At 41.1% G+C, this 25,177-nt stretch overlaps 3 protein-coding genes across 8 annotated transcripts; 2 read left to right on the top strand and 1 right to left on the bottom strand.

Moving 5' to 3' along the window:
* Positions 1-507: 507 nt before the first annotated feature.
* On the top strand, positions 508-20,112 carry cers5 (ceramide synthase 5). 5 transcript variants are annotated; one of them, XM_031848306.1, is made up of 12 exons: positions 508-805; positions 10,363-10,468; positions 10,877-11,007; positions 11,353-11,410; positions 11,578-11,628; positions 12,092-12,184; positions 13,981-14,109; positions 14,659-14,765; positions 15,781-15,937; positions 16,333-16,366; positions 16,686-16,817; positions 17,866-17,985. In XM_031848306.1, exons 1-12 carry the CDS (start codon positions 633-635, stop codon positions 17,886-17,888), a joined length of 1,194 nt encoding a protein of 397 aa, XP_031704166.1. In that variant the 5' UTR covers positions 508-632; the 3' UTR covers positions 17,889-17,985. The 5 variants fall into 5 exon arrangements, with proteins under 5 accessions (XP_031704166.1, XP_031704151.1, XP_031704159.1 ...); XM_031848291.1 differs by lacking the exon at positions 16,333-16,366 and having other exon boundaries at positions 17,866-20,112; XM_031848299.1 differs by having other exon boundaries at positions 16,686-17,958.
* On the bottom strand, positions 18,803-19,904 carry cox14 (cytochrome c oxidase assembly factor COX14). Of its 2 annotated transcripts, none has more exons than XM_031848346.1 (2): positions 19,768-19,904; positions 18,803-19,303 (listed from the first exon to the last, which is right to left on the bottom strand). In XM_031848346.1, the coding sequence occupies exon 2, from the start codon at positions 19,267-19,269 to the stop codon at positions 19,093-19,095; it is 177 nt and encodes a 58-aa protein (XP_031704206.1). In that variant the 5' UTR covers positions 19,270-19,303; positions 19,768-19,904; the 3' UTR covers positions 18,803-19,092. The 2 variants fall into 2 exon arrangements, with proteins under 2 accessions (XP_031704206.1, XP_031704197.1); XM_031848337.1 differs by having other exon boundaries at positions 18,803-19,279; positions 19,768-19,899.
* A 1,156-nt stretch (positions 20,113-21,268) lies between the features above and the next one.
* On the top strand, positions 21,269-23,646 carry bcdin3d (BCDIN3 domain containing). Its single transcript, XM_031843925.1, has 2 exons — positions 21,269-21,513; positions 22,315-23,646. Exons 1-2 carry the CDS (start codon positions 21,310-21,312, stop codon positions 22,864-22,866), a joined length of 756 nt encoding a protein of 251 aa, XP_031699785.1. The 5' UTR covers positions 21,269-21,309; the 3' UTR covers positions 22,867-23,646.
* Positions 23,647-25,177: the final 1,531 nt, after the last annotated feature.

Genomic DNA, 25,177 nt, shown 5'->3' with positions numbered 1-25,177 from the left:
TACAGGAAGCTGAGCTATATTGCCTTCAAACTTAAAAAGTAAAACGTGTGAGACAATAAGAGGAAAAGCCGGGTTTGGCACAAGCAAGTCCAAAGTTGAGTCTCAAGTCTTTGATACTTGACTTTCATGTCAAAACCATAGGTCCAAACTCGCAGGTCTTTCCGGTCCAAACAGATCAGGCATCAGATATGTATTTCTGTTGAATGGAAACAGTTTCCAGCTGGATGTCAGAGCATGGCATTTTGGCTAACTTATTTATTTATTTTGAATCTAAGGTCAAGTCTTTGAGCATCTTGCCTTCACGTCTCGGCACCTGCACTTGGTGTCACACAATTTAATTCTTCAGTTGTGAGAATAAATCATAAAACAATATTGTAAAACCCCTAATTGAACAAAACAGTGGATATGTGTTGAACCCAATCATAATAGTTGACCGCTGGGAATCTTATTTTGAAAATGTGAAGCGGAAGTCTCTGGTTTTCTTCACGCCGGTGCGGTAAACGTGGAGTGAGGAGAGTGAGAGCAAGTGGCCCAGGAGCAGGAGAGGCTTCCATCAAGTTTCACTCATCCCTTTTCTTCCAGGTATTAAACGAATTTAAGTTACCCGTCCGTGGACCGGGACACCGTGAAACATGGCTGCTTTTTCAGCCTGGTTCTGGAACGAGAGGTTCTGGCTCCCACACAACGTCACCTGGGCGGATCTGGCAGACCCAGCTCCCGGGATGGAGTACCCCAAAGCCGGACACTTGTTTACTGCCTTCCCGCTGGCTTTGGGGATTTTCGCCGTCAGGATACTTTTCGAAAGGTTCGTGCTCGCTGCTTATGTCGGCGTTTTATTTCAAAGTGAGGGAGACATATCCTAAAACTACGTTTAACGGAGGGTTCTTCACAACAACGGAGTGATGGGTTTGCTAGCGTCGGTAAACCCAGCATCTTTAAACGTGTGTTAACACGGGGATTTATTTTGTCAAACTACACCCTTTCCTCATTTCTGTTATAGTTCTGCCCACCACATACTGTTAAAAATATACTAATATTGTTTTCTCAACTACTTTTAAAGACACGTGTGTTAGAAATTCCCTTTAAACGTCGTCTCTCAAGGCTAGCATCACGTGTATGTAACACCGTTACAACTAAACCGGTGTATTCATTGTGCCGGTGTTACGTCCCTACTGGTTTCTGGACCTACTGGTTTCCCTTTTTATACGATTGTATAAGTTAGCACTGCATCACAGCCACGTATGAAGAAATACATAGAAGAAAATACATTTATGCAAAGATCGCAACAACCTGGATTCGAACTCTGGCGAGCAAAACAGTAAAACTCCTCACAGCGGTCGCGCCACGCGGTCCGCCACTTGTGCTTGGTAATGTAACAGACATTCAGTAATTTATTTAGGTTTTGGTTTAGGTTGAACTGAAACAACTGGTTTCCTGGGGACGTATCTTCGAACAAAACCTTATCAATGCTTTTTCGCGAGGCTTTGTCCATACACCACCGACGCATTTTCACAAAAACTAATGTACTTTTGTGACGATTATACAGTGACGATCGTACTTTGAAAATACACTAAATAATTGCGAACTCTTGTTCGGTCGGTCAGGATACGTTTTGGGGCGCCATGCTTAAAAAATATATATATTATGCACAATATCACTACTTCAGCTCTGTTAGTTGTTAGAGGGTAGACTTCTAGCCACTTTGTGAAGTAGTCCACACACATACGTAACCATTGTTGGTGACTAGTCTGAAGAGCTCAGTCCACCTTAGAATGCAAACCAAAGCTTACACCAACAAGACTTCATACAACATGTTAAATTTAATGTTTATTCACCTCTACGGGTTACACTGAATTTTCTCCATCATAGAGGTCCTGTTTTTCTGGCAGGCATCACATTGGGCAATCTGACCAACCGTGGCAAAGAATTTGTCAACAAAGTAAGTTGATTTCGAAGACAAGATTTCGCAATTATTTAGTGTATTTTCAAAGTACGATCGTCACTCTATAATCGTCCAAAAATACATTTGTTTTCATCAAAATGCGTTGGTGGTGTATGGTCGAAGCCTCGCGAAAAAGCATTGATAAATATGTTTGGAAGTGTTCGGAGAGATGCCCAAGGAAACCAGTTGTTTCAGTTCACTCTAAAGAGTAAGTGGCGGACCGCTTAGCGCGACCGTCTTTGGATTTGTTATTATTTTGCTCGCCAGAGTTCGAATCCAGGTTGTTGCGATCTTTGCATAAATGTATTTTCTTCTATGTATTTCTTCATACGTGGCTGTGATGCAGTGCTAACTCATACAATCGTAATCCCTGCAATTGATATGAGATGTGTCTTTTAGATCTCCAGCAATATGTTTGTGAATGTGTGACGAATCAGGCGACAGAGGCAGAAAACCGCTGCAGCTGTTAAGCGAACACAACACACGCACGCTGGTCCAGAAACCAGTAGGGACGTAACACCGGTCCCCTTCTCAGACTCTAGTCTTTGATGTGTAGCTAACACCAGACTAGTTCAACAGTCATTGACCGTTATCCACTCTGTTTATGTCCTTAACTCATGCATGCATGCTTTATATGAAGTGCTGCTGCTTCTATACTTCCACAGCTACTTGTCACATATAATAAGGTCCATGTATCCATCCAGAATGCAGCAGTGTCACAGCTTTTTACACCAATACATACACCATGTGTTGGTACACACTGGATAGGAGAAGCCTGCACGTGTCTTGCTACACAACCGAGCCCTAAGGCTTTATTCTTTTAAACAAAAGCGGTGGATTTATGTCATTAGTTTTGCCCTGTTGCCTGAGCCTCTCTCTCATACACAGATAATATAACCTTTAGCGGTGTCAGTCTGGTGTCACCTCACAATTCCTCCCCCAAAACAGACGTTTTGGTGTCTTGTTTAGACTAGAAAGTCTCTGCTGACAAGTTTCTCATTTGATTTGCAGAAAGTACGACTCCAGTATGAACCTTAATGTGACTAATACAGTTATTCTTATTCTTTCTTGTGTGCTGACTCTGACAGTGGCAAAAGCAAAACCACATCCCCTCATTTGTTGACTGAGACTTTGACTGGATGGCTTGACGCAGTGGTTTTTATTATTTGTTTAGCCACATGCGTTGAGGGAAGTTGTGCCTGTTTTGTGCAGCTTCACGATTAAAGTATTAGAGGAGTGTCGCATTGAATCCAATAAAATTGACATTATGGCAGACTATATACATGGCTCTAAACTTAAATGTCAAAGAGGGCCCTTTAGAATATTGTTTTTGAATATAGACAGATTTTTTACTGGATTTGTGACTTAATGCTTTACATTCTTTCACTGCTTAAGTAAGCAACTGCGATCTTATTTAGTGTTGAAGCCATTCCAAGGTCAGGAAGATGCTCAATACAGAGAAAGTATTTGTTCCATATCCCCCTCCCCTAATGTCACTGTGTCTGTGGTTGGACAAGCTTCAAGTAGAGCTTCTTAGACGGTACACTTCCATTTCCTCTTGGCAAGGTGTAGCCCTGCTTTCACAACTGCTCATTACCAAGATTTCTGTTGTGAGACAACTTCATGGCTATAAAAAGTTATTTGATCTCGGTTCACATAACGATAAAGAGCTCAGGATTCATCATTAGCCAGTTATCATTGTGTAACCTTTTAAATTCCATGGTTGTCTGTCAACAAAGAGAAAAGGACGAGGACTACGCCTCCGCTGTAACACATAATAATATAAAGGAACATAGCCATGTTTACCTGAGTCCTTCTATGTACTCTTCCTGTAAATCTCAATTGGGTTGGTTGCAGGAGATGACTTGTTGTCGCTCAGATATATGTTTTCTAGAGTTGGCCCCCTATAGCTTCAAACACATCGTCCGGCTTTCTCTGTTTAATTTAGACATGGTCAAGTGGCTGTTAATGAGGAGCAGTCAGATGTTGGAGGTGTCTGAGGAGAGTCGCTGAGGTGTTCGGTGAGATGCTCACCTGTCTCAGGTCTCAAAGCTCTGTCTCTCTCTAACACAAGGCCGTCCCCGAGGAGAGGACGAGCCACAGCGATGTTATCAGAGAGCGGTAACTCCCTCTGTCTGACACCAATCCGCTCATTCATTTATTCAGCAGATAAAAACATCACACCGTAGCTTTCTGCACAAGCTAAACACAGGCTTTGTCAGACAGTACACTTGATACAACACACACACACTAACACACCTAGTGTGTGGCAGGCCGTGTATTTTATACCTGGGCCTTCAGTGCCGTCCTACTACAGTTGAACCACCTCCTAATAACCTCATTGTGACGCCAGCATGACGGGATGCTTCGTCATTAACGGACAATGCATATCGTCAAAATCAATGTAATTAACACAATGACAAGAACAAACTCACAAGAACCAGTCACATATATTTATATGACAACAAAGCAGGTAGAATAACATAAAACCCAAATACGATTCAACAGGCCTCTGCACAATCCAGCAAAACTGTGGCGCTAAAACACGCATTCCGCCACAGACTCAAGGACACCATTCAAATATTATTCACATCAGAGGGAACAATATTAACCATACCATAATATACCAGTGAAGACAGTCGAGCCTCCCCAGTTGTACTTCTTGAATACGTTTTAATGCGTTTGAGGGCTGAAAATGTCCGCTCGACAGAGGCAGCAGATATTGGGATTGTCACCGCCCAACATGCCAAAACGCTAAAAATGTAAAAACTTCTTACATATCTTTAAACTTTAACTGTTACCACTACAAAGTTCTGCTAGCTAGTTCCACAACAGATCTGATTGGATAAAAGCTCTACTTAAAACAAGCTGTACTGGAAGCAGCGCAACTAAGGAAGACAGTAGCTATGCAATGAGATAAATGGCTAATGGGAAAAATATTTAGAATACATGTGTATTTATGAAAAATAATAAAATAATAAAATAGCTATAACTTTGGGATTCTGTCAGTGTCTAGGCCAGCAGAGAAGGCCTTGCTGGCCCTGACGGCCCACCACTGGTGTATACACACTTCAATATTTACTATGTCAGCCCTTGAGACAAACTGAATGCTTCATATGCTTCAGTTCTGATAGAGAACATATGATTTTCCACAGTTTGCTGGCTGGATCACAATGGGATGATGTGAACGAGTGTAACAGTTAAACACTGTTTAATAGATTGATACTTGAATCAAGTCATGTGATGGGTTTTCCACCGGACAGCATGTGTCATTGAAAATACAATTATTAAATAACAGTGTATTTATAAGCAACTTTTATTGTTTAAAATGATGTCAGCAGGGACTGTTGGTCCTTTGGCATTTTTTACATTGTCAAATCTGGCCCTCTTTGAAAAAAGTTTGGACACCCCCGGTTTAAAGTGTTTGTGCTAACGTTAGATTTATTTGCATGTTGGTAATGCCAGTGTTAACCTACATTCCTAACTTACACCAGATTGGTTGGAGAAGAGTCGGTAGCAGCTTAAGTAACATAATTAATTACTAAAATGTCTCAATGTCACTTCAGTTTGATATTTAATGTTAAATATTGGTTTGAATGTAAAATGTCCACTGAGGGCAACATGCTCAAAAAAGGGATATCATGTGTATTGTTTAATTTCATATTGAATATGATGGTTTGGAATTTCAATTGATCCTCAATGCAACACCCCACCTTTAGCTATTAGAGACAGGTGATGTAGGTTTCAGTGAATGTTGATAAAAATCCAAATCCATTGATAAGATGCATTCATTTATAAATGTTTTAACTGCTGTTAAAATGAGAAGAGTATTTCACAGACGTGTTTATTCAGTGAAATAGTGTTTAAACATTCAATCAGGGATTCAAAGTTAACATTGATTAAAACAGGTTATCTTAACTCAAGAATTCAGTCAAATATACAGATAATAGGAAATTATTGTTTTTTTATTTTTGTTCAATCTGTACACGTACAACATCTTCTGTCCCGGAACCCTCACATCAGAACACGAAAACCCCCCAAAAACCCCTTTAACAGGGAGAAAAGAGGGAGAGACCTTAGGGAGAGCAACAGAGGAGGGATCCCTCTCCCAGGATGGACAGAAGTGCAATGATGTCATGTGTACAGAATGAAGTGGGGATAGGGTAGAAGTGGGGCAAGGCAAGGCAAAAAAAAAAGGTTTATTTGTATAGCACATTTCAACAACAAGGTAATTCAAAGTGCTTCACATAAAACCATTAAAAGCATCAAAACATAAGGCAAAAGAAAAGGACATTTAAAAACAATTAAGAACATACATTGAAACAATAAAAACGGTCATTAAAACATAAAAAAATAGGATGGACGATAGGGTGGAAGCGAGGGTAGAAGTGGGGATAGGATGGATGTGGGGTTAGAAGTGGGGATAGGGTGGATTCTAGTTATGCTCTCCTTTTTTCTTCAAATGCTTTAATTTCTTACAAGTCAAATTTGATTTCAACTATATACATTTCAGCATCTTCAAACTGACTTTTGCCCCTGTCAATGCTTGTACTTTGACACTTTCAACTGCAATGATTGCTCAATCTACAGGAAACTAACCGGCAACTATTTTGACAATCGATTAATCGTTTTAGTTATTTTCTACGACTTCCCTGGTTCCAGCTTCTCCAGTGTGATAATGTGATGCTTTTTGACATATAGGAAACCAAATATCTTTTTGGTCAAATTAAACAAGCTTGCCTTGGAGCCTCAGGAGGTGAGAAATTAAAACACACACATTTCACTATTTTCTTGAACAAACGATTAATTTATTAATCGATGATGAAAATGTAGTCGCCTTACTTCCAACCCTATCAGGTCTCTGGTCTTTGAACAACAACCCCCCTTTAAAAAACCTTCTCGAACATCTTCCACTGTTCATACACCTTGTACCACCGCTGCTTTCAGTGCTTACGCTTGAAATACAACAAACATTAAAGTGAAACCTAAACTCCTTTCAGCACTTGCATTTAAACTGCTTTTCTAGTTGTAGTCATGCTGTCTCGGTAGCCACAGAACCTGCTTATATATCTAACTTAATCTTTGTCTTACAGCGTTATCTTTGACAACTACAGTCTGTCATGATGCCCTAAAGATGACATCTTTCTTTTCTCTCAGTCAGGAAGAATAGTTACACCTCCGGTGGAGAACCTGAGAGTATCAGATATCTTCTCCCTAAATGTTGCTAAATCAAAGTCTTACATTTCTCCAGCCTCTGTCTTCAGACATATTTGTTTTTGTTCTTGAAAGGCTGCATTCTCGCACATAGTTATCAACTGCAGGATTCTTCTTCTACCTGATTAATGCAACGGCTGTCCTCAACAGCCCGAGCAGGCTCCTCCTCTTCTAGACCAGTTTGTTCTTGTTTGATTACAATCATCTCTTTGCTCTTGGCAGTGACTTTGTAGATGGAGGCAGTCAGGCTGTTTTTGTTCTTCTAAGCCGTGTCATGAGTTGAACGGTGTTAAGACTACAAATTGGGACGTGCATGAGATTATGAGTGGCTTGCCATGTAATCTGTTGTGGCCCGTTTTTGACTGTTTCCCCATGAAGTAAGAGCCAAGTATTCCCTCTGTCAAAAGGAAGTGAGGGTAGACACTAAGCAAAACAATGTTGATGTGATGCATCAAACATCCTCCTTGTCTGTTTATTTCCCACATAACATCGCATTGTCTTTCCCCAAAGTCATGTCTCTTCCACGTTATCCTCAATCCTGTTTTCACGACTTCACCGGTCAAATGAAGGCCTCGGTTACATCCAGTGCTGTGCCGGGAATAGAACCGGGCCTGGCCCCCGGCTCAGGGGAAGTTTCCCCACTGGCAAGGTTCCATGTAGCTTTTTGCTCGTCCCTTTCACAGCCGCCCGTCTACCTGCGTCCACGTTACACAAACCACACTGAGCCGCTTGGTGGCATGCCGTGTGTGTGTCGGAGTGGTCGGGATCTGAGGAGCGGGGATGTTTTCGATGTTGGACATGAATAGATTAGCTTGCATCTCTCGCCCCTTTCGGTGGGCAGCAGCAACAGCGATTAGCACTGAAGGATCAGGCTGGCAGGGGGTTGTATCTGTCGATTGTGAAAGAATTGAATGGCCTGTGCTTACAAGAGAACCTAGACTGTTGCCACATCAGCTGATGGCTTACCTTACAGTTTCTGAGAGAGATTGTTCGGCAGCTAATGCAGCTACTTGAAGCCCAACCACTGAGTGAACTCAGGGTGAACCAGACCTAGAAGCTGCATCACATTCAGAGCTGTGCCGCCCTTGAGCTCCTGCGTGTCATTAAGTGTTTTATGCTCAAGGCAATTAAACAGGGAAATGTAGATTGCCCGGTGTAATTTTTAACAACAATATGCCCCATGAAACCAACTTATCCAGTTTAACTTCTGTGCAGAAGTTAGTGCCACAGAGTGCACTGCGGTTTGGGCCAGTTTACTTTTAATGTCGTGGAAATCACTCAGTATGTGAAGTCAAACTGCTCTTTAGCACCACGTCAAATAAAACTTTGCTGAAAGACACATGTAGGTTAAAAAGGTTTTGTATTCTTTAAACTTTTAGGACACTTGCTGGTTTGGATGGTATGAAAATGATTGAATCTGGAAACATGTCGTTGCTCTAAAGGGTTAGGAGAAAGGGCTCGCAGGTGAAGCTGCTTATTGCAGGGAGACGATAATAAAACTGGGAGGGCAAGAAGTGTGAACGGCTTAATGTCAGACTCAACGCATTGTTTTTCTTTTTCCTTGCCATAATCAGATTCCTCACCAGCAACCATCTCCTGAAACAGCACTTAGACAAAGGAGGCTTCATCATTTCAAGGATTCCTCTACGGTTCAACACTGGCTCAGTATTTTTTCAAGAAATACTTCTCACGGAACTGATTACATCTTGCTGACGTGATGATCGACTGATGAAAATGTAGATAACACTTACAAGAAGAGGCTCAAGACTGTCAAAAATCAAAGTAACCTTAAAATATTTTTATAAAACAGGGTACAAAAGAATATGACACTGCAAACATGGGTGCACATTATTTCTGGGTCTTGGAGTTGGCATTTGTCATGTTTCCCCATTGCTGCTATTTGGAGCCTCCAGCCAGTCTCATCATTGTTTCACAATGCTGTTTTGTTAATGGGAAGTTCACTAAAAGTCAATACTGTAAAATGATGGTCATATCTCTTTCTGCATTCTTCTGCAGAGTGACCGCAGACACAATTTGGCAAATTTTTCATTTAAATAATTATTTTATGAATCCTTGTAACTATGTGACTTCCTGTGACCGTGTGACTACGACGTGACTACGACGTGACTAAGAATTTCGTAAGTGAAGGAAAACCCATTGAGGAAACCGTTGTGGAAAACCAAGAAGACATGCAGAGCTTTAGAGCATGTCGGTAGACACTGCTGCGTCATGTTTAGTCATCCCCATTTGTTGATGTAAATCAACATAAAATAAGCCCGAGTACACATGTACAAATTTAAGATTGACCTTGTAGACACTGAGCTACTTTTGTCCAAAATAGCTTTATTTTTTTGTAGAACCAGATGAAGCTGTTGTGCTTTATGACTTAGTACCGTTGTATGTGTGCGGTGAAGTCTGTATCAGTGGAGCAAAAGACTCTTTTCTTCATGTTAGAGAGACATGTTCATGTTCACAGGAACGTTTCCTTTAAGAGTCTCTGTGTACATCTTTGCAGCACCCACAATGATAAACGTGTAAATGATTGATTGAGCCTCTTTTGATTCTCCTTGATCATAGAACTTTATTTCAGTGTTTTAAGTAGTAATATTAATTCATACTTATATGGCTATGCTGGTCGTTGTGATAAAACAGAATCATCTCAACACCACAGCATTCTTAAACTACCCACTATAAAACAGCAGCAGCTACTTAAATCTCCCGTTCTGCCTCCTGATAACTCAAAGCTATGTTTACCGAGGTCATTGTTTTACTAAGCACAGAGACCCGTTGTTGCCGCCGAGCGAGCTGCTCATGTATCACTCGGAGACCAAAATCCAGCCCATAATACTGAACCCGACTCACAGGAAGCTGTTTCATTTGAACCTGTATTCTGTGTGTGCAATATATGAGCTCAAAATGAAGGATCTATGGCCTCTATGGACATGAAAGAAGGCCTGCTCACAAATGTGGTATAAATGCCTGTAATAGCTAATTCAGTCATAATGCAGAACAGAACTACGAGCAGGGGTCTTTCACCGTCATAATGTTCTCATCATGAAGGAGGCATCCGCCTGGGGATTTTAAGAAGCTCCCACTCAGCAACTTTATGCTTTTATTACTATCCTTTTATTAGATGTCAGCCCACCAGGCTTATGCAACACATTACCTACGACCATTCATCACTCCCATTTTCACCTCTGCCACAGGTTTGTTGCCAGTCCCTGTGCCCGGAGTCTCCACATCCAGCCAGGTGTTGGACGGAGAGCTCAGCCCAATGCTCTGCTGGAGAAGGTGTTTACGTCCATCACCAAGGTTTGCCTTCTTCCTCCCTTTAAGGAAGCTAAATGACTGTAATGTAATGTTTAGGCTGATGTGAGGCATGACGTTTTGCTTGGTTTTAGGCTCCTCTGCATTATTTGAACATGGTCTTGACAACAAAACTCTTAACTAGCGAAAACAAAGCGTGATTCAGTTTTGACTGCGTTCCACTGAAGGAACTAAACTTGAGTACAGACACGTATGAGGAAACTATTGTGCAAGGGCAAAAGAAACGCTTCTATTGTTTCACTTTTCACTGAAACCTTTTCGGCACAGATTCCTGATGATTCTTGTGTTTGCTGACGTCACGTGCTCCCACTGAGAGTGTGACCCTGAGAGTCTCACAGATTACAGTACAGAATCAAGGCTGAGTGTCTTGCTCTTTTCTTATTCTCTGCACAGAATCCAGACTCTCGCCATCTGGATGGCCTCTCCAAGCAGCTGGACTGGGAGGCGCGAAAGGTCCAGCGTTGGTTCCGACAGCGCAGGAACCAAGATAAACCCAGCACGCACACCAAGTTCTGCGAGAGCATGTAGGTTAATCCCTATTGTGTTCACCTTTGACCTCTCCGCAGGCTTGAGCACACAGCGGCTGTGTTGTGTGTGCAGGCGTGGTGTGATGTTGTCGGTGGATGTCTGCATGTATGTTTCTGTATTTCTATTGAAGTCAGAATGCGCACATTTAGTTCTTTATTCTTCAAAAGTTTATTGTTAGGACTGGATTTCAAATAAGATTCAAGAATCCGGTTATGTTAGAATCAGGATTGTGGCCGGTAGGGGCAAGTAGATGCATACCGTATATTTTATATTAAATGTGCTGACTCTCTCTTAAACCAGCCCTATTTTCTGGACCATAATTCCTTCTTGTTTACTTGTAGGTGGAGGTTTACATTTTATTTGTGCATATTTACCTTTGGGTTCCGGTTTCTGTGGCAGGTGAGCACACAATCAGATCAAGCTTGGATTGGAAGCATAAACAAGGGGGGGGGGGGGGGGGGGGGTTGGCTTCTCTTTCATTGATAATATTTTTTGACTGGCTGGGTATATTTCCAAACTTAAAAGCCTCACGGCTTGTTTGCTGAACTAATCTGTTTTCTTTGTAGTGTCCTTGGATGTGGGATACAAAGCTCTGCTGGTATGGATATCCTTATCAGGTACGAGACAGTTCTAATCGTCGTCTATATGATCTATAATGCAAACACAGCGACTACAGACTCAGAAAATCCCTCTAAATACAACCAACTAAGTCAAGAAATGACTTTGCAGGGCCATTGTATGGGACTGCATGACTTTGTGCCTAATAAACTGGTGCACAGTTATCCATGGAAAGCCGTGCTGTGTCACTTTACGACAGAAGAACCATTGTCATATTCTCTTCGCTGCCTTCTTCCTGTTACTTGGATAAATGACGTCATAAAAAGCCGTCTGACTAGTTTAATCAAACTCAGATTAAAACACAGAGAGGTAGATGTTACTCCACTATATCTTCACATCGCAAATATGTATTTGCTGCTTCATAAATGCTTTGAATTTCAAATTTAGCACCTTTTTAAAATGAATAAAAATTCTTATTTCTACTGACTCACTGAATTTGTCTCCCCCGTCTTGTCTCTTCAGGTCATGACTCCGGGTCTTTACCGCTACTATGTGATAGAGCTGGCCTTCTACTGGTCACTCATGTTCTCCCAATTCACCGACATAAAGAGGAAGGTGAGTCTCTGTTCGATTAGGCCACGGTGGATACGCCACGGTGAAACACTCGTCAATACGTCTATTGTATGTGTGACGCAAAGTTTGTCAAATGTCTGCATCAAGATCTAGTTATGGAAGGTCACATGTTTTTTGGGAGGGGGGGGGCTCAGCTGGCGCTGCTCCTTCTGTGAATGCTTTTGTATTTTCAGCACGAGGGCACCCACCATCTTGTGACTGCAGGGCGGAGCCGGCCTAACTCTATTAGAAGAACAGACATTCCTCTCAATGCCAGCCTGTTAGTGACACTTTCATGTTTTAGATGTCACATTCTGTGTAATATACAGTATAGAATCGACATGATGGGATGTCCAGAGGAGGCAAATGGAGTTCCCGCTCAGCAGATTGTTTCACTAGATTTGTGTATGTCAAGCTAACAGAAATTCCTTAAAGTCTTTCTTACCTTTTACTCAGCTCAGTTTCATTGTGATGACTTTACAGTTGGCTCCAAACCACAAAGGTAGTGAGTTAAAAGGTAGCGCTAGACAAGCAAAAGAGCCGGTATTCATGCAAACAATGGTGACTTGTATGAATTTGAAGTGGTCAACAGAAGATTGTCACGTTTTAAGACCTTTTCCAGAGATTCTATGAACATGGACGTTGCGCTTCACTGGATTTACAAACTCTCAGTCTTTCTAGTTGGAACGTGAGCGTTTATCTAACAGCCCACTGTCGAGAGAAGTCAGCCTGAACCGTGGCAAAAATGTTAAAACGCCTTGTGCAAAAATGTACACATAATGTTTATGGCGTTTTAGACAATGCACTTCAGTGTCTGTGCTGTTGTAGAGACCGGCAGGCCAATACAACGGCTGCATGTATGTTAAATTAAGAGATAAGATAGATACATAATAATATATATAATAATAATAAATAATAAGATAGATACACTGTTGTTGATCCCCAGAGGGTCAATCCAGTTGTTGGAGCAACACAAGGACGGAGATGAGATCAGATAGAGAATGTAAAGAGTAAATAATAAGAGGAGTATGAAACTAAAGTAACAATAGAAGTAAAAACCACCTCAGGTGGTTAAGAGTGATTGTGTGTCTGTTGTGATGGCTCCCACAACACAGAGAAAGCCCCTCGCTTCCTGTGACTTCTTTTGCATTTCCACTTAAACATTTTTTTTCATACATTTGCATCACCAACCAAGCTGCTGCCTTCGATCTCTATCTATCTGCATTGTCTGTCTTCCTTATCGTCGTAGCTACAGCCATTCATTGTGTGTAGCTGATGACTATCAACTCGATGGTTACCGTGATTATTGTTGTATTGAGCAGCGCTAAATGTTTTGTGTCAATGTTATAGAAGATTTTCTTTTCTTCTTTTTTTTGGCATTTTGCCTTCGTTGATAGTGACAGTGCAGAGGGAGACATGGGGCAGAGACACACAACAAGAGTCTTCAGCTGGAATCACACTGAGGCTCCATGTGTGTGTCCTCACTGCTAGTTCACCAGTATGCAGACCCCCCCCCCCCCCCCCCCCCACTACTAGTCCACCTTCTCAGCAGCATTTATTTTGTAACACAACAGTCAATGCCATCAACGGCAAAACAGAGAAGTGTGATTTGTGTTAAAATACACTCCACAACACAAGTTTACAAGTAACCAATCAGTGTACATGTATGCTAACTCTCTCTCTCTCTCTCTCTCTTTCTCTCTCTCTCTCCTCTCTGTCTCTCTCTCTCTCTCTCTCTCTCTCTCTCCTCCCTCTCTCCTCTCTCTCTCCTCTCTGTCTCTCTCTCTCTCTCATTTCAGGACTTCCTGATAATGTTCATCCATCACCTGGCGACAGTTAGCCTGATCAGCTTTTCTTACATCAACAACATGACGCGAGTAGGGAGCCTCGTGATGTGTGTCCACGATGCCTCAGACTTCCTGCTGGAGGTCAGTCAGACACAGTGATGAGAAGTCCGTACAATGTTTAAAGCAACTGACTACAAACCAACTATACTGTACTTTACTTTACTTCTGGACGTTTTGTGGTTACAGACTGATGCTTTCCAGCTGGTCCTCATACTTATTACTTTATTCACATTTATTCTCTCAGAGTAGAAAGGGAAGGGTTATCTAATAAACTATCTACTTAGTGTACAACCTGATCTCAGATCAGAACAGGGTTTTGCCGTTTTTACAGCACATTATTGGACAGAAGTTATTGCTGATACATTAATACAAGGAAGATATAGGAACATGTGACTGCTGTTGACACAGTTATGATGGAGCCTCAGCTTTTACAGTTACAACAGTAGTTTCCTCTTTGGAGATTGTCCAATTGTGATTGCTGTCTAGTGTTTCCAGTCACTTCCTCTTGGCTGAGATCCAAATAGACTGTTGGTATCAGTCCAGGAATTAAAATAGGGTTGATGGGTGGTGGGGGAAAAAAAGATGCCCTACATTCAACTTATAATGAACTGTTATTTTGTTTTCCAACAGGCAGGTAAGCTGGCCAACTATGCCAAGTTCCAGCGCTTGTGTGACTTCCTCTTCATTGTGTTTGGTGTGGCGTTCTTCATCACACGGCTAGTTATATATCCTGTATGGTGAGTTCTCAGTTACTCTCAACTCCAGCGTGAATATTATAACTACTCTGCCATAACATTTGTGAATGTATTAATGCACAAGAGCTGATGTTTTTTGAAAGAAATCATCTAGCTTTAGCTCTGAAGGGGCTGAGCTCAGGTTGTGCTAATGTGTGCATAACACTGTCGCACAGACAACCATGTAATCCTACATCATCTGTTTGAGACGTGCGGACAGAGATTGCTGAACTCCATCAAGGCTGCTGGGTGTTATTAATATAATAGTCCACATTTCAAGTCTTTCATGAACATATTGTATTTAATTAAGGATTCTTCAATCCATACATTATTAATTGACTGAATGTAGGCCAAAGTTTACAGTTTATTTTCATCTGCTGCGTTCAAACTAGCGCATGCGTACGTGAGAGAACTGCAGGTCTGCAGGGTGATGGATTTCGGTACATATCCTGTAGCTGTAATTAGTAACATCGGTCAGCCTGTACTTTGCAAACATGGAGAAAACCACCAAGCGCTGCTGTTTGGAAATATCATTAAATAAAGTGATGCAACTTTCAGCAGTTGGTTGATCGGATGAGGATATCCAGGACACCTAACCGCTTCATCATCATGTTAACCAGAGCATGCAGAGGTGTGTGTGCTAAGTGGGTCTGGATAGCAACTGTTCCTCGACAGAGACCTGTATGTCCAAGCGAGCCCAGCCTCCAGAGGGACGAACAATAGGGGACCAATCATTGACGACAGTAACCCGAGCCGCTATATTCAGTGTGGATGAGTGATAACGCTGGTGTTGCCGCTGCAGCTACCTGGACTGAAATCCATCGCTCTGCTGGGGGAGGTGGGCCTGTTGATGACCTTCTGTCACTCTCCTGGATTTAGAGGAAGACGTGACCTCACCAACCACTCACCTTACCCTGTGTACCTTCATAATGGGCCTCTTTTAGAAGAGTGCTGGTTAATACTGTGTTTAAAGTACAGCTCGACTACCTCCACATCTACTGCTCTCGTGGTTTTCCAGGGTCCTGAACTCCACTATGTTTGAGAGCTGGGCCATAGTCGGGCCGTACCCGTCCTGGTGGCTCTTCAACTTCTTGCTGCTGGTCCTCCAAGTGCTGCACATCATCTGGTTCTACCTCATAGCCCGTATAGCTGTGAAAGCTATGCTGCGGGGCAAGGTGGGTCACAGCACAGACACATTACGGAGAAGTACTGTAATGTAGAGACGAGTTAACGATTAGTAGATCGACAGATTCATCCTATCCTCTCCTTACTGTTTTGACAGTCGTTCCAGCCACTTAAATGTGAAGATGTGCTCTTTTTTGTTGTCTAAAACAAATAAAAAACATTAGATATCCTTGGATTTTAGGCTTCTGGTCACACATAACACGACATCTAAAGATCCCTAGGTCTCTCAAAAACTGTAGTGGGTTCAATATTTAGTTGAGCACATGATTATTACCTTTAGCGGCAGATCAGTTAATAATGAGAATCCTCATTAGATGCAGCCTTACTGTGATGACCTGCTGACGGATTTGACATCCTACACACGCAAACTATGTTTGTTTTTCAGCTACTAGAACCTGCAAATACTCACATGTTTTCTGGTGAGAACACGTGTTCATTTCTCTTCAGTGTGGTGTCATTTCATGAAGTATAATGCAGCTCAAACTCTATCCAAAGTAGCCTAGATTAAAAAAACATTTCACGTGATTCAGAACTCTTCTTCAATGTTTCTGTGTCGGCAAAGATAAACAGAAAATTCCAACAACATTGACTTGGACGGGCTATAAAGAACACCACATACATATATTTGCCTATGACCAGAATGTTTGCTGAAATGTAAACAAAACAAACTATTTGTGGTGATGAATTTCCTACATTATTCGCCCAGCTGTCCCTGACTCCGTCTCGTTCTCTCTGCAGACGCTGTTTGTTCCGTCTCCCTCTGGAAAGGGGGAGGGGGAGACGCCGTCTTTCTGTCTGTCTCCGCTACTCTCTCGCTTCTTCTCTGTTTGCTTTGTCCACTTGAGACCTTTACCTTCTCTGTTTGTGGCTGTAAGTTTCTGTCGACTCCCTCCGCTGTGATTCCTTTCACACGTCTTCATTTCATCCGTCCTGTCCACTTCTGTAGGGATTCGGTTTAGCTGTTTGTGGGTTTAAATTAAACAGCTGTTACAGTTGTTGACCAACACTTCGATTTCACCGCACTCACAAAGGCAAAAAGTAATGTGGTGATAATGTCAGGTATGTCAGGTATGTCCAACTGTTCCTCATTAGGCAGGAGTGATGCAATTGTCTGGCACCACCACCATGTGGTTATGATGAACACCAATGATTTGCATGAATATGAAGTTTGTGGGGCTTGAAGCTGAAGATGAAATACATCTCTCATAAGACTAAACCACTGGTTCCCAAACACACCTTTCTGAGTTACTTATTGCTTTCATTTTATGCTGCTTTATACTTCACCACATGTCAGAGGCAAATATTGTACTTTTTAATTCTACTACATTGTTATGTAACTGTAGTTACTTTGCATATGAAGATTTTAAAAGCCTGCAATAAGCATATATAATATAATTCATTGTTATACAGTAAATGAAACCACTGCCACAATATCATAAAATAGTCAAATTAGCTCTACAGCATCCAGCTCCAATATCAAAATGCATCTGTTACTGTATTAATACTAATAATTATATTATGTAATTTTGGCATCAGTGAGTTTTTCTTGATAATACTTTTCCTTCAGTAAGATTTTGAATGTTTTGAGTGTTACTTCTTTTTTTAGTTTGTGGTATTTCTACATTTACTCTAGTAAAAGATCTTAATATTTTAATTTTTCTTATCTAAAGATGTATTTTTTTGTTTTTGTTTGTCTCATGGTGTATCTGTAAAAACAATAGTCGCAACACGTCATATGACGAAAAGATGAGCTTCACAAATTGCACTCAACAGGACGACCATTGCTCATTTACAGCAGTGTTTGAATGAAAAGTAACTTAATCATCATTACAGTGTGTGCATTATTTAGTCAAACATCTGTCGTGCGTACTTCTGTTAAAACAATAATATCCCGTTTCCTCTTCCATCTGCCTTCAAGGTGTGCAAAGACGTACGCAGTGACATTGAGAGCAGCTCAGAGGAAGAGCCCGACACGCCCACAGAAGGCCCGAGGGCCTTCTCTCATCTGCCCAAAGCAGAAAACGGCACTAGGGGCCACTGTGTCGCTGCCAAAGACGGAGTGCAGAACCACAACAGCTGGTGACAGGAGGCTGGGAGCCCCCTGCAGTTGGTCCCTCACAACATCTAGGTCCTCTGACATTCCCTTGACGTCTAAGGCACACACACACACACACTACACTGACAGTGAGTGCACAGACTCACAAACTGACGATTGACACTGACATCTGCTTTGAAGAGCTCTGTACTGACTCGTAGGACACACGTGATTTGCGTAATCTTATTTCTTAAATGATGGGATTTATTTTCTGCTGAGCTTGGTGGCAGTTGTTGATTGGTTTCAATGTTCTCTCCCAGTTTTATTGGTCAGATGAACTTGGATTATTTTTGTGTTACTTCACACTGGATCACAAAGGGCAGAAAACACTACTCTATGGAAGCTTGTTGCATTTCCAATCCGTGATGATACAGCAGGTATTATACATATAAATAATGTTTAAATAACTTATAGCTGTGGTTTTATCAGCTCTTAAAGGCATCTGCTGTGTGTGTATGTGACCACAAGTACACACTTCAAATTTGAGCAGCAGTTTCTGCCTTCTGCAATTTATTGTGGATTTTTCCTTTTAATAACGTTGTTTGGCAACTTTAACGTTTATTCTTTTACTACTTTCTACTACCAAATGCTTATGAAATTGTTCATCACTGCCTACAGAGGAATCCAGGTATGAGGACTGTACTAAATGTCTGGTATCACGTTCTCACTTGAGTGCCTTGTAAAAATATATTTCCAAATATATTCTGTTGATGAAAGAGGCCGTTTTTTGTTGCAGTCCTGTTTATAAACGATACATTGCTTTGTGTGGTTAAAGGCATTTAATATAATACAAACAATTACAGCCATCTTCTCTCCTGAGACTCTCACAACATGGATTTTACACAGGCCACTGACACAAACAATGTGTTATTTGTTCATGTGCCTGGTGGAGTTTTCCTTGTGTGGGCTGTGGGCACACCCTCACAATGAATTCACTTAAATGTCCTGAGAAGAATTAACATCTTCACTGTTTAGCGACGGACAAAAAAACAATGGAGGAATGGGAAATGTCCACATCTGTGGAAAAACTCTAATAGTCCTCCCTCCCCGTCAGTCTTTCATGACTTCAGGGTCCTGGTTTTCTGCTGCCAGCTTCATCTGCTTCTGCTTCTGCACGAAGCGGTAGCCTCGCATCGCACACAGGTAGCCTCCGTAGGCCGTCAGCAGCATCATCGAGGCGGAAAACGTCCGATAGCCGATGTCAGCCAGGCGCTTTCCGGACACCATGGTGAGGATCCTACAGGGACCAGGGACAGGAAGTCTGAGCAGGTTCAGCAGCAAAAACACAGCACAATTTGGGATTTTGTCACACTGGTGTGCTGCAGATCACTGTGCAAGGTGGTTTTATAGCTACATTTGATTTTACACGAGTGTTGCATCAATGAGATGAGTGCTTTGATTCACAAGCTCTTTAATTGTCGTTCATTTCTAGGATTAGCACCAAAAAGTTGAATCAGTTTTAACATTCAACGTTTTATGTAACTGTCGTTAGTAAGTCTGATGTTATTCACAGTCGCAGATCGTTCACTGCTCGTTAACACACTGTCTCTCACAGTCTCTATTCAACAGTCCGTGTGGTTCATCTGACTTAACGTTGATGTCCGTACAAAGTTACGTACTCTGTCTTTATCACTACCAGCGAGCTAGCAGTCGGTCAGCTGCACACAGGTTAGCGCACTATTGTATCCACTCACGTCTCCTCTTGGAGCAAATATCTGGTCTTACCTTTTATTTTAGGAAGCGATAACAAGTACAGGTTGTTGTAGCTGTCCTCAATGTCAGCACGCCGACTCATGAAGTTAAAACGTAAGCTAGCTAACCTTTCGTAAGGTACGGAAACCCAGAGGGGACTTTTCTCTTCTGACAAAATTGCGAGCAAAGTTGCAGAGCGACACCTACTGACCGGGAGTACTTCAGTATAGCTCTCTTTTATTTTAAGGCTTTTCTAACCCGGTGGTATTTCTTGTAATTATTTCAATGAATTAATCTTATTCATATCTCATGTTTTTGATTGTATCTGTGTATTATTTGTTTTACTGCGATTACAGTTTTTTTATGACTAACTACACTATTTATGAAATGTTATATGAAGTATTTTTCTACATACTATACTGTGACTTTCTATGACATACCATACTATGACTTCTTTATATTTTTATGAAATAATTTATTAAATCTTTTTTAATGACCTACTATACTATGTCATATTTTACTACATTTCTATAGTATACTCTTAAGACTTTTAATGACATACTATACTTTCACTTATCTATGACTATAAAAATGTCATATGTAGTATGTCAGGAAAATGTAATAAAAATGCCAAAGAATAGTATGTCATAGAATTGTCTTAAAATGTCATAGTATAGTATGTCATACAAATAAAAGTAATAGTAGTAATGTTAGTGTCATACATTTTTTAATAAAGATGTCATAGTATAGTTTGTCATATAAAACATAGTATAGTGTGTCTTAAATGTTTTATAAAAATGTCATTGTAAAGTATGTCATAAAATTGTCTTAAAATGTCACGGAATAGTATGTCGTCAAAATAGAAAGTCATAGTATATTGTCATAAAAATGCCATAAGAATGTCATAGTATCGTATGTAATAAAAAGTCATAGTATAGTGCCTTACATTTTTCATAAAAAGGTCATACTATAGTATGTCATTAAATGTCATAGTATGTCACGAACAGTTATGGTATAGTATGTCATACAAATTTCATGAAAATGTCAGTATAGTATGTCATACAAATACAAATGTCATAGTATATAGTATGTCAGAAAACATCATAAATCATAAAAAAGTCAGAATATTGTTTCATAACATTTTTGTATCAATAATAATCTACAATTGTTTACACTTACATCACAGTTAATTTGACATTGACAATGTGTCTGGCTCAAGTACGTTTCTGAAACAAATCTAAATAAGTCTTATACAATATGTGAAAAATATGAACTGTCTCTGGAAAAACTAACCGCTAAACTTCTAACTAACCGTTGAACTTTAGCAACATTATGTGGCGGTTATTTCGCGATTACTACAGTACAAACACAAATCGGTTAACGGATTTCGTCGTCGGCCACAAATGAATGGAGGTATTCAAACATCTACTGAAGCGCTCTCTTTTTATTCAAATGTAGCCACACAGAGAGGCTGGTGTGATCGCCACAAACTAACCAGGAACACAGTCGTCCCTCTTAGACTGCAGCCCGTGTTTCCCACCCGGATGTATTTTGGTGGCGCACACGTTACTTACAATGGCAACATGTTCGATAAGTAGCGTAGCCGACGATGAACTAAACGACCCAGGAGCCGCTCCTTATGGCAACTTTATAAACTATTACACCTTCAACCCTCCGGAAAACCGTCTGAGCCTCATTCCCGCCACATTACTCCAGGATTTAGGTTACAGCGACGGCCATCACGCCACCCTGATCCTGGACGTTGGGTGTAATTCAGGGGTGAGTGACTCTGGGACGTTCAACAACTAAATACTGCTTAAGATGCATTATCTTTAACTGTTTGGTCTGGAGTAGCCTCGATATAAATTACTCACGTTTGGACAATATTACATACAGTGATAACTCATTGCATACACATTCAGCGGTTAAATAACTAGCCATTAATAAAATATCACTACATTTACTCAAGCAGTGTACCAATTGTGAGGTACTTCTACTCCACTAATGTAATATTTCATAGGAAAGGGTACTTGAATCCACTACATTTGTTTGACAGCTTTAGTTAACGTTACTTTAGATTAATACAAAATATAATCAACAAATAAGTTATGACGTATTAATATGTATTAAGATACCCGACAGTGTATAAAGTAGGTGAAATTAGCCCCATCTGCAACATTAGTGATGCTGACACATTTTACACATCGCCAATTACAATCCAATGATACATTATTCTGAAATGGGCCATTCTGCATAATTTGGTATTTTGTGTAATTTTTATGCTAGAACTCATGTATTTTTTTTTTTACTTAAGTAAGATTTTGAATGCAGGGTTTTTACTTGTACTATAACAGAGTATTTTTACACTGTAGAATTGCTAGTATTTAGTGCAAGATGCAAGTACTGTACACATTTGCCTGTGATACATATGGCAGTCAAGCATGACATATATGACATCTTCGAGACATCTTAGAATTTTGAATTAAAGTTAATAATCAGTCAATACAACACAAATATATACCTGTATATTTGTTTGTTGTGAAAGCTGTCCTCGCTTTTCTTTCTCCCTGTGAATAACAGGAACTGAGTGTAGCCTTTTACAAGCATCTGGTCCAGGAGCCCGAGTGCCAAGAGGAGTCCGATGAGAGGAAAGTTCATCTCCTGGGCTTTGACCTGGACGAGATCCTCATTCAGAGGGCTCAGCCGAACAACCCTCTGCCCGGCAGCATCTCCTTCATCACCCTGGACGTCACTAAAGACACCGACCAGCTGCAGCATTACCTCGACCAGCACGGCTGCTCCAACTTCCACCTGTGTCTGTGCCTGGCGGTCACCATGTGGGTCCACCTGAACCACGGAGACGCAGGCCTGCTGCAGCTGCTCTCTCGCCTGGCCTCCGTCAGCCAACACCTCCTGCTGGAGGCACAGCCCTGGAAGTGCTACCGCTCTGCAGCCCGGCGGCTGAGGAAGCTGGGCCGCTCAGACTTTGACCACTTCAAGACCCTGAAGATCCGGGGGGACGTAGCGGAGCAGGCCAGGGAGCACCTGGAGGGACACTGTGGCATGGAGCTCATCCGGAGCTTCGGCAGCACTACGTGGGACCGAAAACTGCTTCTTTTCAAGAGGAGATGAGACGTCAAGAGTTTCCATCTGCTGCTGCTGCAGGACCATGACCAGGAAGAGAAATCAACATGGGGAAGGGGAGAACATTTGAAAAGTCGAATTGTTTAGATGATCAACATTAATTTGCAATGATGATGGCAGTGTATTGTAAAAGTCATTTTTCAAGCAAAATGGCAAAAATGAGCCGGTTCCACTTTTACAAATAGATCTCTGGGTTTTGTTTTCTTGGTCGGACAAAACAAACAAATTGAAGATGTCACTTTGAGCTCTGGCAACTGCTGATCTACATGTTTTATATATTTCCTGACATTTTGTACACCGATTAATCCACGATGACAATTAGGGCAACAATCTTCAATTATTGATTAATCTGCAGATTAGTTTTTCAAGTAATCGTTTTTTTCTATGTGAAGAATGTTTATCAGTTTCCAGAGCTTGAGCTTTCAAATATCTTGTTTTGTCAAAACAGTCCAAAATCCAAAGATATTCAGTTTACAAATCATTTCTAAACTAAATGATACAAAACAGAAAAGCAGCAAACCCTCACACATGTACTTGATTATCAAAAGGTAGTACTAGTTTCACTAGTTGTTGCAGTTCTAGAGGAAAGGACAAATGAACATTAAACATAAATGTGGGTAAAACCTTGAGATACATTGTTTTTGTCAATAATTTCTCTAAATTATCCGATGTATGTAATTCACGTTTGAAAACATAACCCATCAATACAAACATTCACTTTGTTTACATTCATAAACGTGCAGATTAAATAATAAAACAGTTTCTTTATCAAACGTCTGCTTCCTTCTACATCAGAGCCGACAACCACAGTGTTCAATAACGCAGAACTACAAATCAAAACTTGAGCACAATTGATTAATTTTCATCATTTTAATTACAGAATACTAAAAATAACATTACATAAAATGTCTTTTTAAAAGAAACCATCAAATATTACAAAGGTTGTAAATTTTGTAAAGTTAGGATATAAAATCTTTGAACAGTGGTGCATAATTGAAAAGAAAAATAATTTTCATAAAATGTATATATTAACTGTTCTACTACATAAAAAATGAGATGGACACAAATTGCAGACAGACGAGATGAGTAGACACCGCCATTACCGCAGTGAGCTCTCCTTTCCGAGGAAGAAAGACTTGAGATGCACAGCACACACCACAATCAGCTTAAGTTCTCAAGTTATGTCTATGTTCAAAAAAAAAAAAAAAAAAAAAAAAAAAAAAGGGGTTACCATTTACAACAGGAGAGAACAAACAAGCTCGAGAGACTACAAAAAGTGACTTGGTGACTGCTCCCAATATTCACACACATCTCGATGTGTAAAAACCCGACTAAAACTGGCCTTGGTTCCGTAACACACAAACCGTTTCCCACAGGTTCAAGCTGTACAAAAGAGTCGCCAAACGTTGAGACACATCACACTTCAATTCATTCCACCAAGACAGGGAAGTAATGATCGGCTGTCTCTCAGTCTCGTCACACAGCCATTCCTATATCCTACTGTACAACTGGTCAGATCCACTGAACGCTACCATGGTCACATAATTCAATATCAGGAGGTCAACCTTGAGGAAGCGGAACAGACTATACACAAGAGGGGGGGGGGGGGGGGGGGTACACATGCATAATCCAACAGTGTGCTTCCTTTCTTCCTCTTCTTTCTGAGATTTACGTCGCCCTGCGTCACTTCATCACGAGCCCTTGTTAAGATTCACCCATCGAGGACACTCGGAGCCTGTTTGGTGCGCTGATGTCCCTCTACGAGAACGCCACACTGGCCAGTCGTGTCCAAACAGAGGTATTTCATTTGTCTCCTGCCGTTTGGGGAGACGTGTTGTGTCACATTTTTGGTAAACAGACACAAGGGGAGAGGGGGATCAACAGTTTATTACGTGTTCTTTCAAAAATGTCGAGATATGGTTTTAATCAAGAGTTGCGCTGAGTGTCAGAATCACTATTCCTTCTGTGCGGTAGTAGTGGTTTCAGTGGCCCATGAAGACCGGGTGGAGAGATGCAGAGAGAGGGAGACGGACGATAACCCAGAGACAAAGGACGTCTGAGACAACAGAGGCATTTTAGAGGAAATGAGGCGAGAGACACCAGCAGAGCTACTTGGGTTGGCTGGTTTTGTTGCTCGGATAGCTGGAGGTTTTTCTTTTTCTTTTTCACCAGGAATCCAGGAGCTGCTGCTTATCGTGTAAGGTAATAATGCTGTTTAGGTTCAGATGAGTCCCCCTGAGTTAGTGCACACGTCAGTCAGGCAGGCCTCGCCCGCTTGTTCGTTAAGAAATCCACAAAA

The sequence above is a fragment of the Anarrhichthys ocellatus genome, unplaced genomic scaffold (assembly GCF_004355925.1).
Source record: "Anarrhichthys ocellatus isolate YVR2014 unplaced genomic scaffold, GSC_Weel_1.0 scaffold1, whole genome shotgun sequence".
Classification (NCBI taxonomy): Eukaryota; Metazoa; Chordata; class Actinopteri; order Perciformes; family Anarhichadidae; genus Anarrhichthys; species Anarrhichthys ocellatus.
Note: the sequence above shows the minus strand (reverse complement) of the source record. Positions and strands in the feature narration are given on the sequence as shown.